Here is an 18,536-nt window from a genome sequence, read left to right on the forward strand (position 1 = left end):
TAAGATAAACTATGTAATGGGCTCCTGAAAACCAGCTTAAGAAAATAAGAATGTGTCTAAATGTAGACATATATATATATATATTAGCTTATAACCAATGCCAAAAAAAAAAAGGAACATGTAGTCTGTTAGACACACATTGTGATTGATAGTTGAATATAAATAACAGAAAATGATGCAGTCTGTGTATTCATTTCTAGACATACCCATTTAACAAGAAGTGGAATAGCTCTTGGAAGTTAGAAATAGTTTAGGAGAAAATGTTGATTATGATTGCTAACAGTTGACTACCATGACTATGAGTCGCATTTTGTACACAGAAGTGTACATTCATGCATTCTAGGAAATGAAATAGCATTTGTATTTTGATGCTGTTATTTGCAAAACAATTTTGTTTGTGATGCTAGTCTACGCACAACCATTTATATTAGTTACATGTGCACAGTGCAGATGTACATATGTTAAATGGGATTTTTGACACCACATATTTTATAAACTTGTGACATTATAATTATAATTCATAGCTGAAATGCAAATTTACAGATTTCAGTTGTATTTTTATACAAGTTAATAGTATAAATAAGTATACTGTTGTGTTCGTTTGTTTTATAACAAACAAGTGTGAATAATAAAATATGAAGCCACTGTTTTTCAAAGATTGCAAACCTACAACTCTTTAAATTTATGAACTTGGTAGTACAATAGTTTTTGAAATGCAAATTAGGGTAGCCAGCAATAATGTATTGCATGTTTTGTAAGTATTTTAGGAGGTTAAATTAATACAAATATAACTTCTAGTATGTTATATGGAATATTTTATTCTGCAAGTTTGTAACTGTACCTTACTTTGTGTAGTTTGTGTTATTGCAAGTTTTAATTAAGTATAATTTATGAAATTAGGGTTCAGATCACTGTATTGAATGTTATTATCTAATATGCAAGTGTACTGTATGCCTGCTAACAAGTCAATATGTTAATAATTTAATCTCAAATAAGTGGTTAAGTCTACTAAAGTTTCTTTGGTTACTGTGAGGTAGATTTTGCCCATGCATATTTTCAATATCATTGGGAACAGAAAAATATGCATTTTATTTTAAACTCAGATGCCTGGGTTTACTTGAAGCAGACTTATTTTTCACAAGCATAAATACATTGCTTTATAAGTCAGTTCAACTTTGAAGTTGTGGATGTGTGTTGCATTAACGTCAAAGCATTATCAATTCCAAATGCAGTGTTTGATTAATTATAAAAAAGAAACCAATAAGGAATTATATTATTTTGTTAAAAAAAAATAATTTATTAAATATTTTGGCCACTATGCATAATTGAGTACATGTGGTGTTCAGTAGTTAGGTTTATCAGTTACTAATCATCAATGAAAAAGAGAGCCTTATTTTTTGCTCTCAATGGGTTTAATAAAAAAAATTAACACATTGATACTCTTGTTTACCGCTTTCTACAAACAAACATACATAATGTCCGAACTGCATCTTGAATGCCCACGGTTCATTTAAAAAAAAAAAAAAAAAACATGTGAGCATGTGTTGTGATTACTAGTATCTTGATCCAAATTTCTCTTCAAAAATTCTTATTGTAATGTGTTTTCGAGTATTAACACACACAACCTAATTAGAAGTCACTAAGTTGGAAACCGTACCATTTAAGTCTTGGAGCCTCTTGTGCCGTACCCCTTTGCGACGTAACTAGTAGGCAAACTGAGTAGTCAAATTTTCATTGGCCATGAAGGGTCTTCAGAAATATTTTCTCGTGTTACCAGTGCTGAAGTAACAAAAAAAAAGTTGGCCCAAGATATCCTAAAAGATGTATTGTATTGCAGCATTCGTTCCCAGCGGGTATCAGGTCCTCTGGGTCGATTTAAATCCTTCAGACCACCGCTGCAGGAAAGTTGTAACTCTCCAGAATCCTTAACAGGACAGCTCCATGCTCGACTTTCATGAGAAGTGTCTGAGTGTCCTAAGGGCCGCTTACAAAAATAAATTGTGTGCAGATAAGGAAATAGGCAAACAAAGCAAGGTGTGCAAACAAATTTAATGGCAAAATTCTCAAAAATTTGAGGTTTTAATTTCATGGCAGTTGATCATTCAGTAAGGAATAACATATACACGAGGTCAATAATAATAATAATAATAATCATTTTTATCAATAATAATGTTCCTTGAAAGAAATCATCGAGCTCAAAATGAAACACCAAGTGTTTCCGGACTGCTTCGCATTATAACTTGATTGAATTACACCCAAAGGTAAGCTAGTACTAGTAAAACAATTTCTAAGTATTATCGAAACAGGTGACGTGGCTGGGAGCGGACAGTCTGAACTCCAAAAGCGCAGTACAAATGTGAATTATGTGCTGCAAATTTTGCGGCTAAAATTTTCTCTTGTGCTTATGTCCTCCATGTAGTTACCACTCCAACCAAACAAAATCCAGTACTGCTAGCAGAGTCGTGTTTAATAATCAGCCTATGTGTTAGTGATAAAATACTTAATATTTTATTTCTTATTTAATAATATTGTACCATGCCTACAAACAGCAAATGACGTGCCTAAATTGATAAGCACAACATTGATACAATAAATAATCACACAAAGACAAAACAAAACCATACAAATAAGATAACATAAAACAAAAATGGACAGATACGAAAACACCAAAGTACAGTACACAAAACTAGCCAAAATTAAAAGTATACAACAAAATAAGGCGAAGAAGACCAGATAAAAAAAGTAGCCAGAGTAGAGAATTAATGTGATCTATTATTTTCTTAATATATAATTTTTTTATTTATTAAAGTAATTAAACTGTTCTACTTATTAACATTTTGACTATCCTATAAACTATATAATTTAATTTATTTAATTAACATAACGAAGGTTGATATAGACAGTTATTAAAGGAAGGTATTTTAATACCTTATTTTTCAAGAAGATAATTACAGGTTAGATTATTTTCATAATCTTAAACATCTAAATACAACGTCAAGACGACACTAATCTAGCTCTTTCACAAAATAAAACGTTAATTGCATCACTAACACTGTGTGTTCTCCCAATGTGAGAATCCAATATTCCAGGGGAATAATTCATTAGTGTAGTTTATTTCGCCTTGCAACTTTGCCCAAGTAAATTGATACATGTCTTCGGAAATGTCATATAGTGAAGCAAAAGTTCAGTAAGGCAATATTTATTTTTAAAAAAAATTCAGCAAAAATGCAAATTTCTTAAATTTGATACTATTTCATAACACCATTAAAAAATAATAGAGCAAACTGAAAGAGTTACGTAGAAATAGCTTATGAACAAGTCAATTGAAATACATGTGCAAACGAAAAGGAAGTTAATCATCAAGTATGTTTACGTAATGCGACAAGATACAAAAGAGCCTTCTCGACTTTCCCTTGCTGCATCGATAGCCTTCCTCTCCTACTGCCTGGTAAATAGGGGGGGGGGGGGGGGGTGTCACAAACCAACCATCCAGTCTACTACTTCTCATCATCAATTTTGTCCGTATTTGTGGTGTACGCAGAGCTTGACTAAAAATGAAAGTGACGTAAGTGGGCGCTCCAGATGGCCAAACGTTGTCGCAGATTGGTTGATACATGCATCTTTTATGTTAGCGTCATTTCCAAGTGGGGGTTGGTGCAGCTGCAAGAAGAATTTGGATTGGTAAAGCAATGGTCACGATAGAGTCCCTGAGTGTAAACTTTTTTCTTTGTCTTGTCAATATTTATGATACTTACACCACAAATGAACTGAAATAATGCATGAGTAATTTATTTATATTTACATAAAAGGCACGGGGGCATCGTTCATTTTAACAGGTGCATAATCATGGAAAATACACTTTCTTGTTATTTTACTTGCAATTTGAATGTTTTCTTTGTTTATTTCCACGGAACTCTCTGATGTGATCAGATCATCTTCGGCCCAAATATGTAAACTAGAATGCAGCGCCATGTTCAATTGTTTCGGTGCTTCGCCGAAACAGTGTGGCTCCTGTTCTTTTTCTACCATTGTTCCAGGCACATCAGTATTTTTAATTTTACTATCGGACATTTTGGGTTAACTATATTTTTCACAATATTTTTGCAATATTCACTTTATTTGGTCAAGAGCTAACAAGCGAATGAGCTACTTAGCTAGAGTTTTCCCTAATGGTTGATGGTCAGACATACATACTTTTTTATTTTTTTGCCTGCGCAGAGAACGCTCGGAATTCCAAAGGAGTACATCTCCCTGAACGTCTTCATAGCGTGTTCATACCGTGTACTGCAACCTAAGCGTGAGACGGTCTACCTGTGACCGTCTGGCTGCGAGGAAGACTGGTTTCAGCGGCAGCCGAGCACAACAGTCCGGTCTTGATCCCATCAGGATTTGTACACGGATGGTTTTGGGCAAGTCCCGCTTCCTGGTCGAAGTGCTAATGGTAGTTTCCACAAACAGTATCTTGTTTAAATTTTAAAGTTCGGATTATGTGATGTTCACGTTTCGCCACGAAACATTCATCAAGCTAAAAAAATTGCTTGTCTGTTAAGTCGGTTTACGGACGATAGTTTAACGTGAAGTCATAACAAAACATTGATGAAATGATTGATCCAGAAGAAAAAGAAATATCATATTCGGCCTGAGACTGAGCTGTAATAGGTTTTTGCAACCAAACCATTTAGGCATTAAAAGTATTATATTCTTTGAGGAAGAAATTTTTCTATCTTTTGTATGATAAAATCTACCTCTGCATACTTTTATGAATAAAATTGAATCATTTTTATTGAATTATCACTATTTTGTATGGATACAAAGGAAATTAAATCTACAATTAAATTAATAAATTTTCTTTTATTTGCATTCATTAATTCAAATATATTTATTACTTTTGAAGTGTCGTGCATGCCGTATTTCCTTTTACAAGTACAAAAAAAAAAGATTGCAGCGGCCGGGATTCGATTCGTCAACCTTTGAATTGGTATTCAGCGATGCTAACTGCACTGCCACGAGGCCATATTGGAAATAATTGTTTCAGGTGTTATATATATAAAAATTTTGTTTTGTGATGTGGAAGTTTTAAAACGTATTTGAATATTCAACATTACTTTTAAATAACCGTACCGATTGTGCTGAAAATCGGTGGACGATCGTTAAATTACATAATATTAATAATTCAGATGACAAAAATATGATTGAAAAGTCAAATCGATGGTTGTTCCAATCGAGTGGAAGAGAGATGCCACGCATGCGTACAATGAGGATGAAGAGAGATGCCACGCTTGCGTACAATGAGCATAACAGGACACATCCGTAGTGGGACAATGTGCGTTACGGGACACTTCTGCTGAACAATGATTTTTCTTTCTCGGAATAATGACCTATAAAATTCTTGTACAGCTGCTAAGGGCTCCTTGAAGTTGAAACTAAACGAACAGAATACAAAGTCCTTGTGTATGCTTAGATTACACTCCCTTCTAGGAAAGTTATTTACTATTCCAAACTTTCCATTATTATGCAATTTTTAAAATCATGTCTGTCCCATTTGTGAAAATATAAATAAAATGATACATTATGCATTATTTATGCTCATTTACTGCATAAGTATAATTAAAATTGAAAAGAAACCAAAGAAAAAACATTTCCGCGCGGGGACTTCAACTCGGGACTGCTCGGAAAATGCATAAAACACATAAAACACTCATGTATTGACCGATCTGCTACGACAATGCTTGACCATCTGGAGCTCTCACTTTGTGACACTTTCATTTCTATTCGAGTCCTTCATAAATTGTGGAGCCTTATGAAATCAGTGATGATGAGTAGCCGACCTCCCCTTGTGAGTTAGTCTTAACACAAGCAGCAATGTTGCAAATCAGGCATTCCACTTGATCAATTGTATGGTAACTTATTCATGTACCCCAGCTTTGTAAAATTGCTGAAAGGCCCTTGCAAAGACACGGCTGAAGTTGTGGTTATGAACCAAGTATAATTTATGGCATAGCTAAAACTTCCAAAATCTTACTGAAGTGCTTTTGTATCCATTAAACATGTATGTGCCACTTCAGAACATTCAAACAGGAGTAAACAGTTACCACCGTGCATAAACAAATAAAACTATACAACAAATCAACAACAATTTTTTTGTTGGCACACTTTTTAATAAAAACAAAATATTCACTTTCATTATTGTTGCTTTTCATCCAGTTTTGAATGCTGTATGTGTTTGTTCACCTGAACACTATGAAACGTCCCTCGTGCCCTAAAATTTAAAATTATATTATTTTAATTTAATAAAAAGGCCTTGGAAACTGCTGGGCAAAATATTAAGAAAATTAAAGAGATTTACCAGAGGGGGCATGAGGCGGTGAACAAGACAAATTTCACACTCCCTGCTCACAAGCAACTTGGGAGTTCGTGGATCATTATATAGAAGAAGGTATATGATAAATAAATACACTACATAAATAATTTGGTCTATAGGTTTCCCTGGTTTATTATGAAGAGGTATTGTTTTGGCATTATTTCGATATCACAATCAAGATCTTAGCAAGTAACCCAAAATATGGGGGCACCCCGAAATTATTTAAAACAACACATATTCAACTTTAACAAAGGAACGATTACATAAACAAAAATTTAAAAATTTGAAGTATCACACCAAAATTTGATTCGTCCAATGATTACATAGATAATAAGTTTCCTTGATTCTACATGTTCTTGAGGATTAAGTTCTTAAATCACTTCTCGCTGGTAGGCTACTGATTCTTTTAATGTAGTTCGTAGATAGAAAGGGGGGGGGGGGATGTTTATTTTACATTATCACCCGGGTCTTCACTGTAAGACGTCGGGTCGGGAAAGATCTCTTCTAACGTGACTCGGAGTTCGAGGTCCAGGACCACGAGCTGGGAGCAATTTGTCTCCCCAGCACTTGACCCTGTCTGAAACACAAGTCAAATTCAAAACGAATTAGACCTTCTTCCAGACAGTCATACACAGACGGCGCGAAAGGCCAACAAACGGGAATTTGGGGAGGAGAAAAAAAAAGCTGGATAACTCACCAAACAGGGTGTGGAATCAGGGCTCATGAGGTGTCTCACGCCGCATCAGGATGGCGCGCATCGAGAATTCGCGGTTGACCGAAAGAAACCAAATTTTTAGGAAAAATAAAAAAAAATCAATAAATTTTACATAAAAGCATGACTTGTACTAATTACTACTCCTGACTGGCTACTGTACAAATGGGATCACATCCCTCAAGACCGCTGACTACATTCTTAATAGAAATCGTTTCCGTCGTAGCCGCGACAAGAGACGGAGAGAAGTTTCTCCCGAATTGCTGCGCGGTGAGTAGCCAATGTCAGAGTCCCCTCATGGAGGACCACGTTCCTAATTAAAACGGCCGCTAAGGTCCCTAGGGAGAAGGAGGGGGAAGGTTCGGTTCTATGCCGAAAATTTCCGAAGGAGTCCGAGGTGGTCGTGACAACAACACGACATGCGCGCTCTCTACCGGCGGTAACAGGCAGCTACAAAGAATCGACTTTAACAGGCCGCGACTAGAAAGCATAGTGCCTTATGGCGTAGCTGGTGGTGCACTTTGGCGGCCTAAAGGGGAACTAACGGAGGCGGTGAACTGAACCGCCGCCAGGTGTCACTGGCGTAGTCTCTGCTCGCTGGCCACCAGGGCCAAAGTCGCTTTTTCTGCCGCTAGATGTCGTGGAGGTCTCTGTAGGACCAGGGAGAATGTCCTTGAAGCAGGCCATCATCTTGGCTAGGTTCAGGTCCGGTCACTGCTCCTAGCATAACTTCTCAGAACTATGGTGGGGGGAGAGAGGGGAGGGTGGACAGAAAACGCCAATAAGCTGGGAACAGAGGTCCACTGGAGACCCGTTCGTGATGAGACTCGCTATTCTCAGCAGGCCTCTAAGAAGTAGCAGCTTGCAGCCCACAAGCTGCTCTATGCAATTTTGGTCATGCAGGGAATTAATATTACAAACCCGGGACGTGACTGCAGGCGAGAGAAATTTCAACCAGGCTGCCCACGTCCACATTAGACTAGCAAAATATCAGATAGGCCCCTGAGAAGGTGCTTTAGTCCACTGGCACAAAGTTTAACTACGTGGCGTACACCGGTCTAACAAAGAGTAAATCCCCCCTTTAGCAACCAGATAAATTTAAAAAAAAAAAAAAAAAAAAATTCCAAAATTAAATTAAAATTATAGTAAAAATTTAAAAAAAGGTGTCTAAATGCCTAATTTCCGGCACAACTATGATAACAGATTTTTCAGGAAAATTCGGTAGTAGTTTACTTTTACATACATGTTTACTTTTCACATACATGGAAGCTTTCGAGGGACTGGAGGCGAACGGAAAGGGGTGGGAACGTTTTTCTTGGCAGGACAGGAAGGGAGTGCAATTGGTTTAGATGAAGAAACGGGTAGGAGTGAAAGATGCTAAGGATCTGAGGAGAATACGAGGGAGGGGAGGAGTGAGTGAAAAGGGAGGACTCCTTGCCACCGGGTGAAAGCCCAATCGCAGGCGTAATAGTCAATTCAGTTGAAATGTTTTCCAAATTCATATGAGCATATTATTAGACTTTTGACTTAAAAATATGCTAACTATTCAGAACAGACCTTCTACTCCATGCGCATGCACAATAATTAATTGTGCTTTTGTCCCAGTGGGTTTTGAGACGTCAATTTCTGTATTTGAGTGCTGACAGGAAATAATGCTGTATGTATGTACTATGAGCATGATTCTGCCGACTTTAACTAAGATTCGGTCATTGTTACGAAATTCATGTAGTTGTTTGAAGTAGCTCCTGATCCAAGCAGCTAATCCATGCTTTTTAACCAAAATCTTTCTTTTCCATTTTCCATTTTTTTTTACAGCGAAATCCTAGCAACAAATAAAAATGGTCACCCTTTCAGAATTTACTCAATTGTTGGTATTGAAACTTCTCTTGTAGCATTAGTTTTTTCAGTAACATTTTACATCAAAATTCCACTGTAATGTGTAACGTCTCCCGTGCTTGTCGGTACAGTGGAGAACCTGATTTAACAAGTGATTTAAATTCTGATGTAGAAGGCACTCCAGCTACCAATGAGACGCCTTTCGAAACGTACATCGTGTTCAAGTAACTGCTAGAGCACTGAGCTACCAAAATCGTCTCAACACCATTTTTGCACAATTTGCCAGCTAACTGGGGACTCCTTGCTCTCTGTAACTCAGTGAAGCTACCAAAGCGCCTAGCGCTGTCTGCTTGTTTGCGGTCTCGCCTCCTGCAGCAAAATAAGTAAACATTTCATTAGCAATGTAAAACTTTCGTCTAAATGCTTTAAATATTATGACTCTTAAATATAATAGACAAATCCGGGGTAAAACCCCATCAAGTAAATTAAATTGCCTTATAAAAAAATTAAATTACTTAAAGAATCATTAAACTGACAACAACTAACAAAATAAGACGATAAAGACAGATTACTTACAGTGTAGTAGCTGGTAGCTAACCTGTAACTTAAGGTTATTTGGAAAAAAAAAACATAACTTATTTAATTTACATACAAAAATATTATTAAAAAGAGTAAACTAGGATGCAGGGACACCACATTCTTGAATTGCACTTTTAATAATATGGTTTGGAAATCCTTATTTGACATAATTTGACAAGATTAAAGCTTTGCTTCCTATTTAAATAAATTTATAGCCATGTTGTACAGCTGTGTGGTTTTATTAATTACTTTACTCTATTTAAATAATTTTTTATGTACTTAATATTTTTCTTTCAGTATAATGCTTGTGTAACAAACAAAGCAATAAATGAAATTACACAAAAAATTTTACAATCCCTGGTACTAAATCTGTTTTATTTACTAAATCAGTTACGTACATGCATCTTCAAAACAATTTTCTTTTAATAATGTTATACGGTTAGGTGAAATTATGGTTTAATTGTTAGATCTGTGTTTTGATTTAATTTCACAGTGAGTAGCTATGCTCTAGGATTAAAGTGTATATTACATTTTAAAAAAAAAATTGAAAAGGCATTCAAAGTATTTTTTATATAGCTGAAAATTTTTGGGAGCTGTATCTATGGAGTAAACATTTCCATTTTATTATAACTACATATATAAGTATACCATGGTTGTAGATCCTGAAAGGGCCAATGGGCCCAGGCCCTCTGGAATCAAGAAACCCCTCTCTGAGAAGGCCCGCTTGCACTTGCAAAATTGTGACTATGAAACAGGGTTGATAAACGTTAACGTCAAAACTATGTTTTGTGGGAAACTTTCATTCTTTATATTAAAGAGTTCTGCTTATTTTATGCACATAGGCCAAAATGTGGGCAGTATGCCACATACGAGTAATCTATCCAGCAATGACTTGTTGGTTAAAACCCACGTGCAAAACTCTCCCCCGCCCCTGATGAGTTCTGTTAACAAAATAAAAGTATATATTAAAAATTTTTCCTTACTGTAACAGATGACAAAAATATTAAGATTGCAGATCAAAAATATAATTCTGCAACCTTAGGACAAGTAGTGAATAAATTTGTTTAATGCTTGGCTAATGGCTTTCTTTGTATTGGAATTTGCAGTGTAGCGGTCCGGCAAAGTACTTACCGCTGGACGTAGATTGTCTCAATATCGTGGCCATGTCATTCTTATCGAGAAATATCCTGGAAGTAATGCGATAATGCTGGATACATTAAACAGAAAACATTTGAAACATTTTGGTTGCACGAAATATGTAAAAATATTTGTTGCACGAAATATGTAAAAATATTTTAACAATCATTTTGGATTATGTTGAAACATACATGGTGCTTTAAACCTGAAATTTTCCAGAAAGTTTTGGAATGTTCCAAATGAAATATGAACTTGGAAATATACCTGTGGATGGATCTACCTGAAAAGGATTTATTATTTTATCACTGTAAATAGGTAGTTTTACTGACTATTTTTTATGCTCTCCAGCAAAGACTTATTCCTTTGTCAGTTTTCTCAAACTCCCACAATCTGATGGTGAAAATTCTTCCCACCCTTTTCTCTGTTCTTTAACATTTACCACTCTCTTCAATTATTAGCATAGAAGAGTCAAATGAGCTAGGTTCGTGCACTTATTGATTTTTTTGTAGCAAGTGGGGTTTTACTGAAAATTAATTTCAATCTGGAGATTAATACCAAGTAAAGTTATAAGGCAAAGAATAATAAAAATTGACTGTTGCAAATAACATGTATTTATTAGTGGCATTTTGCTATTATAGTGGAGCATGCATGTGATATATATATACACACACACACATATATATGAGGGGTGTTCCATAGGATTATTATTATGTATTTACATAGTTATACTTTAGACAAATATAATGATTATCTGAAAGTAGTACTTAAGTCTCTGGTCACCAGAAAAGCATGAACACAAAGTGGTACGTGAGTTAATTTTGCCTGTATGATCAGGGTAAATTGTTAATGTTGGGTCTAGGAAAATCAGGGAATTTCAGAATAATTACAAGTTTATTAACAACCCTGAATCAAAAACTTCATGAAACCTATCCCGGTTTATATAATGAGTAGCTCAGCCCATGATGTGTTTTATAGACTCCTGCTTCCCTATAACCGGATCTCCTTGAGACAAACAATACTCGCTTTTGACTAAATGATAGTCAATGTTGAAATTTTATGATTTTACTGCTAGCCTGTTTTGTAGTAAAATTGTTTATTTTTAATTGATAAATTATGCATTTTTGAATAAAATAATTTTTTAATCATTTCTGGAACTGATTATCTTATATGTATATTTAAAAATGTACCAACAAGAGTAATAAAAATGGTGCTACAGAATCACTAGTAAAATTGATTTCAGGCAGCTGGGTCCATAACATTTCGGTACAGATTTCATGTTAAAATGATGACATTTATTGATTAAAATGATGACATTTATTGATTAAAATGATGGCATTTATTGAATTTTGTATATAAACACATTAATTTTTTGTGATTATCACCGCACATACTTACAAATGTTCACTTTAAAAAAAGTCTTCAAATTTAAAATTCTTTTTAACGATAAAAGAGCAGAAATATTTTTTTCCCAGTCCCTTCAGGAGGGAAAGAAGTTCTTCTTGAAGGGCCTTCTTTGGCTATCAGAAAAAGGGGGAAAACATAGATAGGTGTACACCGATTTTCTGAAAGGTCTGGAGAATGTGCCATTTAAGAGTTTGAAAAATCTGTTTGTAACAACCCTGTTTTTTTTTGAGTATTATTGCTAGACCTATGTTGTACTTCTTATTTCATTTCTAGAACATATATTTAGACAAAGATAATGACAATTTCATCGAGCTGGTTAACTTGTTTGGTTTGAGTGTTTGTGTTACGATGAATTAGCTAGGCGCTTAAAAATTTCATAAGTGAAAATACCACAAAAAAAATTGCTGTGTTTGAGGCAGAACGCTTGTTTCTTTTGTTTTAGGTGTTGACAAGCACTTGATAGATTAATTTGTGAGACAAAATAAATGGTAATGGTTGGGTGTTCATGGTTTTAACTAAGAAGACAAGGAATGGCATGGCCATAACACTTTGATAAACAATGATAAATAAGTATTCCTTCCTTGACTTAAAAAATTTTAACTTAATAAAAAAATTTTGAACACATTGAACTGAGATGTCGTTCTAAACCATTGCTGCTGCGGTTAACGAGTATGCAAATTTGTTTGGTTTTAGGTATTGTGGCATGACAATTACTGGTAGCAACAGTGTTGTTATGATTTATGATGTGGGGAGAACTGGGTTTGTAAGATATATCCCAGTTAGGTTTTATTACAGTTTTATTAATTAATAATATTTACATTGATAAATAATTGTTCCTAAAAAATGTCCAATCACCCATCAATAGTACTTAAAAATGTTTATTCGCAAATAACTCAATGTCTGTCAAGTTCCACAGTTCGTACTTCTCACTGGAGCTAGGTTCAACAGTGGTTCGCCCCTGTCCACATACACAGTCTCGCGCCACACGGTCGCACTCTCTCTTTCCCGTCACTCCACTCTTGATGGGTTCTTTCACCCTCTTCGCAGATGTTGCACTACCCTTCACCCGCAGAACTCTCGGAACTGTCGCGGCACTCTCTCCGTCACGGGACTGCTGCGGTGGCTTGCGTTGCTGCTTAAGTGCCTGAGGCGCCCTTCTTGGACCGACTAGAGCGGCTGTGATGAGTCGCGTTATCCCGGGCCGGCCCGACGCCCGAAACATTGAGGAAGGTGGTGTCCATTCACGCTGCTCCGTGCGGCGGCCAGCGGAATTCCCAAGGCCATTCAGTGATAGATAAAAGGACGATATGCGGGGTGCAGAGGGGGGAGGGGGTAGTGGCGACCCTTGTAATCCGGCCAGGCACGCGTGGCATGCCTTACGTCAGTGGACGGCACGCGAAACTACGCGTGACGCCAGCTCCGAACCTGGCATCATGGTCTGGTCTCTCGCGTTCCTAACAATATATTACATATACAATACTAAATAATGTTACTGGATAAAAACACCAACACCAACTTGAATCGCTTCAATTTTAATTCCAATTTTTTTGTTGGGATTTAACAGCTCGTGATAAGGTGATAATTAAGGCTCTTACGTAGTATAATATAGGCTCATCCAATGAAATACGATGTAATTACCAAACGTGTCCATTATCGAAACAATTCTTGGATTGGGTAATGGTTTCAGATGTAATTTTTTGACATCCGGAAATTATAATACTAGCGTTTATTTCCCATTCATGAATAAGTATTAACACGGCAAAAATTTGTTGTATTAGCGAGCATGAAAACTGAGATATTTACAAGTACTGAATGAAATGAACATTTGCAGGAATACAGCATGTGAAATTTAGTAAAGTAAAGTAAATTTATTGTAGCAGGAGTGCGATTTACCTGTGGGCACATTGGCAAACTTACTCTGGCTTCTGTAGGTGTTTATTGTATCAGAACTGTAGCATTAACATATAAAAAAATTAAAAGAATAAAAAGCATTAAGGATAAGCCATTACTTGCATTGTGTATGCAGTTGACTTAAGTGCACATTTATGGAGAAGCACTCTTTAGTAGAAGTCCCTTCCAGGTACAACATTTAACATAGAGTAATTATGGACACTTCAATTTGCATTTGGATTCATCTTTGAAGCCTAACACTGCAACCGTTATTTAGGTTGACAGGAATCCAGAACAGATCAATAACGTGGTACATAAAAACATTTTTACTGATGACTATACTGCAATTAACACATTTGCATTGTAAATTTATTTAAGTTTGAACACACAGTGTGAGTTGAAAACCATAATGAAAGTTGATTGTATTAATTTTTTAGTGATATTTTTTTTATCAGACCCAGGTCCATAGGCAGAAACTTCCTAAGATGTTAATGGTTTCTGTAATAGTTTTGTTGTAAGTAAGATTTGGTTATAAAACAAACTGTTCTTACTGCTTGCAGTGGTATCCTGACCAAAAAATGTTGAATTTTTGAAATTAACAAATTATGTAATAGTGAGAGCTGACAAAATATCAGATAGTGTAGCTATGATGATTTGTGTGCCTAATGAACACTATTAGAAAATATTAGCTTTTATAGTTTAATTATGATTATGCAGATCCAAGACATGAAATAATTTTTTTTTATAAAATAATATAATAGGTATGAATATGCGAAGATAACTTGAACTAGGTTTTTTGTATGTTCTTCATAATGACATTGTATTAAGCCATGAATAAATCTCTGGAAATTATGAAGGAAGACGTAATATGAATTTATATGGTGCCATAGAAAAGTCAGACAGGTTTATAAAGAAATAAAGAATTAACAGGTAGCATTATAATAACTGTTGACTCAAGTTATACTATATTAACAAGGTCTTACTTTTTATATTCTTTCAGTTAATTTAAAATTGAATTATTTTATTTCACTGTTTCGTTCTTGTGTGTTCATTTTGTTGTAATTAAATGGCAATACTGCATCTTCTATGTTTCGAGATCGAATAAAAAAAATTGATATACGTGATCTGGTCATTAGTTAGTGTTCTATTGCAAGTATAATACAATATCAAGTTTCCGTAAGCCACAACAATTGTACTGTCACAAGTTTGTAGAATAAGTGTATCAGAGTACTTGGTGCTAAGAGGTTGAAGTTATTGTTTGTATACAAATTTTTCATGGGATTGGCATAAGTGTGTGCAAAGAAAAAATATGAGGTTGTACTTAGTACTGTCATGTTAATGAAAAAAGTGTCATTTAGATGACAGCTTTATAGATTAAAAATTTGCTTGGTTTAAGTTTTAGATTTAACTCTGTATTGCTGTGAAACACTACAAGTTATAGTACACCACAAAAATGTGAACCAGAAGATCGCATTGGTAGTAATTTGCTACCAAGATCATGTATTTTAGGCTTAAGATGAAGTATGTTACGTATCATAAAAGTTTTTCTGGTGGCTACACTGGTGGTTTATGGTATTTACTACTGTAACTCTTGTCATTAATAAAACAAGAGTCTTCAATAAAATATTATGAAATAATGTTACAGAGAAAGCATAGGCCATTATATACTTTAAGATACGTGTTATTACATGTATGAAATAGTTTTAAGTTAATTTTAGTTGGACCCACACCAAGGCTAAGAAAGTTTGGGAGCTACAAAGTTCTTGAAAGTGTTAGTTAATATATTTTTGTAAGTCCTTGCTGGAAACAGAAAAGGCAATGTTTAGCTTGTAAGAAGTAAAATAGGTGTTAAGTAGAAAAGTGGAGGAAGCCTCAGAGTTAATTTATATTCTTAGTGTAATTTATATTTAGTTGGTAAGCAGGTTCCATCATTATGGAGGTGAGTGGGGGTGGGGAGGGAGTGGGGAGAAAAAAAAAGTAACAAGTACTTAACCCATGTATTGAGAACTTGTCATTACAGAATTGTGGCGGGGTCCTGTCGGCCCCTGCTTTACGTCATAATCTTATGTGCAATCCTATACATTACACAGACCAATGTCTTTCCGAACGCCCAAAGACGCAAAATGAAAAGTTTTGAGGGCTTCGTACGGCGAGCAGTAGTAATTGTACCCACAGACGAGGAGTTCAAGAGACGTTGTGCTATGCAAGAGAAGGTGGAGGGCAAAGATGTTCCGGATTCTGCTGTTCTGGAGATGAAAGGTAACTACAGGATAATTGGGCTTATTTTTGTATCTCTATTTATTAATCTACCTATCTCTCTCTGTCTCTCCCTCATCCTCTGTTCTGTTTAAACAGTTTGCAAAAAAGAAAATTACTAACCTTTCCCATTTTCATCATTAACTGTAACATTGCTTTAAGTGATGCTGTTTTTGTCGTTGCACTTTTTATGATATTGTTAAAAGTTTTTTTTTGATACCTTAAAGTCCAAAAATATTTAACACTTTTGATTAGTTTTAAACACTTAAAGCATTGTTTTGTTTTGGTTTTTACATGAATTTTAACGTTATGCTAAAAAATGCTAGTATTTAATGCTCAGATTATTGAAGTGTTGTATTTGGAAACTTAAATGCACGCTGGTTTGGCATTTATTATTTATTGATTTTGTTTTGTTTTAAGGTTGTAAAATTTTAGTGCACGTTCAGCTTCACAGATTGTTTTGAGTTTCCTCGGGCCTTCAAACGTCTGTGCGGTCGCCCGGCGCCCCTCTCGTTCCGCCGGCTTACCAAGCGTGTGTGGGTTTCAGCGAACTTTGAGCTGCCCGTTAAGGGGGACCCGTTCGACGAGGTGCAGTTCGTAGAGCTTGAGCGGGAAGAGGCGCAGGCGCTGATCGACCAGTACCGCAAGGAGGCGGCCGACGCCGGCATTACGCCCCAGAAGCAGCGCCCGCGAGGGTTCCGTGGGGGCGGCGGCGGCGGCGGCTCTGGCGGTTTCAGGGGCGGCTTCCGGCCCAGAGGCGGTGAGTTTCCATACTGCCTTCAGCTCAGTACCCTCGATACGGGATGTGTCGAGTCAAAGTTAATTATTATTTACATGATTATTAGTGATTTAGTTAACCCTCTCACGACATTACGGAGTGTTTTATTTGTTTATTATGGAAACGAAGAATCTTGATGACATGCCTGAAATATCGTGTGTATCAGCATTTGGTTCAATAAATCTGGCTCTTGTAACAAGAAGCTAAACTTTTTTTTAAAGAATCTGAATAACGTTATTAGAAATCCTAAAACTTATATTAAGCATTAAAAATAATAAATGGTTTGCAAACTTGTCTAAAAAATTTTAATCTTTTAAACATAAATATAAATTCTGAAATTTATTGTAACATTTTACAAATTAATAGATTTGCAGAACCAGTTTTTTTAAAATTATTTAATGAGTAAGTTGTTTATTCATTGTATAACAGTGAGTGCTAATTATTTTGTATAGTCTAGTATTGGGTGTAAACTTTATCTCATTTGTTTTGCACGTGTTATGTTGTATATATCCATCAGTTGGCAGTACTGTTCATTCAAAAATTTAATAAGTTTGTATTATTCCTGAAAAAAACTTTAAATTAATTACCTAATAATAATAATTGAAAATATGGTGCATGTTATTTACAGAAGTATGTGTACATTGTAATTAATGTTAAATAATAAAAATTGTTATATTTTTTTAAGATAATTCCTTAATTTATTTAGGCTCTTCGTTAACTTGTAATAATAAACAATATGTGCAGTATAAATTATTTATACTGACATAATATCACTGCAAGCAAATTTGCATCTGAAACTTTCTCACCGGTCTTGTTTCTGTGTACTGGAGGATAATGATTCAAAATATCTGTAATAGTAACGTCAGTAGTTCTTGAGCTTGTTTGTTAAATTATAATGATATCCCAGAAGTGTAAAAGTGCTATTAATTTGTAACAAAAAAATATATAAAAATTAATTTAACCTTTCCTTCATAGATTATTTTGGCAGTTTTAAATGTATTTTCTTTTGTATTCAGCAATTAAGTTATGTTTTTAAAACATTTTTATAGCTGATTCCTGTAATGAGGCTTTCTTCATGCTACATTTTTTTAAAAGCAAGTCTCTTTTGACATCATTGAAAAACTGATTTTATTTCCAATTTTGTAAGGCCTAGGTTATGAAAATGTTTTTTTTTTTTAATGTATTTTTATACATACCTGGTTTTTTGTTTTATTAATGTAAGTCACATTTTCACAGTGGTTTACGGTTGAAGGTTGTGGTTGAGTGAGGAGATTGGAACTAAGAAGCGTGTTGATGTATCGTCTCCGTTGTTCACGGCAGGTGGCGGCGGAGCCAGTCCCGGTGGCGAGAAGATCCGCAACATCAGCAGCTGGCAGCCGAAGAGAGGCGGCAACGACGGGTGGAGGGACAGGTGAGGGTTCTCCTCGTACAAGGCCTACTGCAGTTCACGACGTGTCCTTTGAGCAATTGACCACTGAACTGTGCATAAGTAATGGTGTGATACAAATTTTGTTTTCTTTTGGCAACTTTTTAATTTCTGACGTAATGCATACATATGTTATAAAATTTCCACTTAAAATTTG

At 35.4% G+C, this 18,536-nt stretch overlaps 1 protein-coding gene across 1 annotated transcript in view; it reads left to right on the plus strand.

The window, feature by feature from the left end:
* Positions 1 to 18,536, plus strand: part of LOC134538681 (heterogeneous nuclear ribonucleoprotein U-like protein 1) — an 82,607-nt gene that overhangs the window by 45,374 nt on the left and 18,697 nt on the right. The window contains exons 11-13 of the mRNA XM_063380100.1: positions 16,010 to 16,178; positions 16,723 to 16,935; positions 18,274 to 18,364. Of these exons, the coding sequence (XP_063236170.1) occupies positions 16,010 to 16,178; positions 16,723 to 16,935; positions 18,274 to 18,364 (473 nt within the window). The remainder of the gene's footprint in view (positions 1 to 16,009; positions 16,179 to 16,722; positions 16,936 to 18,273; positions 18,365 to 18,536) is intronic.

The sequence above is a fragment of the Bacillus rossius genome, chromosome 14, assembly GCF_032445375.1.
Source record: "Bacillus rossius redtenbacheri isolate Brsri chromosome 14, Brsri_v3, whole genome shotgun sequence".
Classification (NCBI taxonomy): Eukaryota; Metazoa; Arthropoda; class Insecta; order Phasmatodea; family Bacillidae; genus Bacillus; species Bacillus rossius.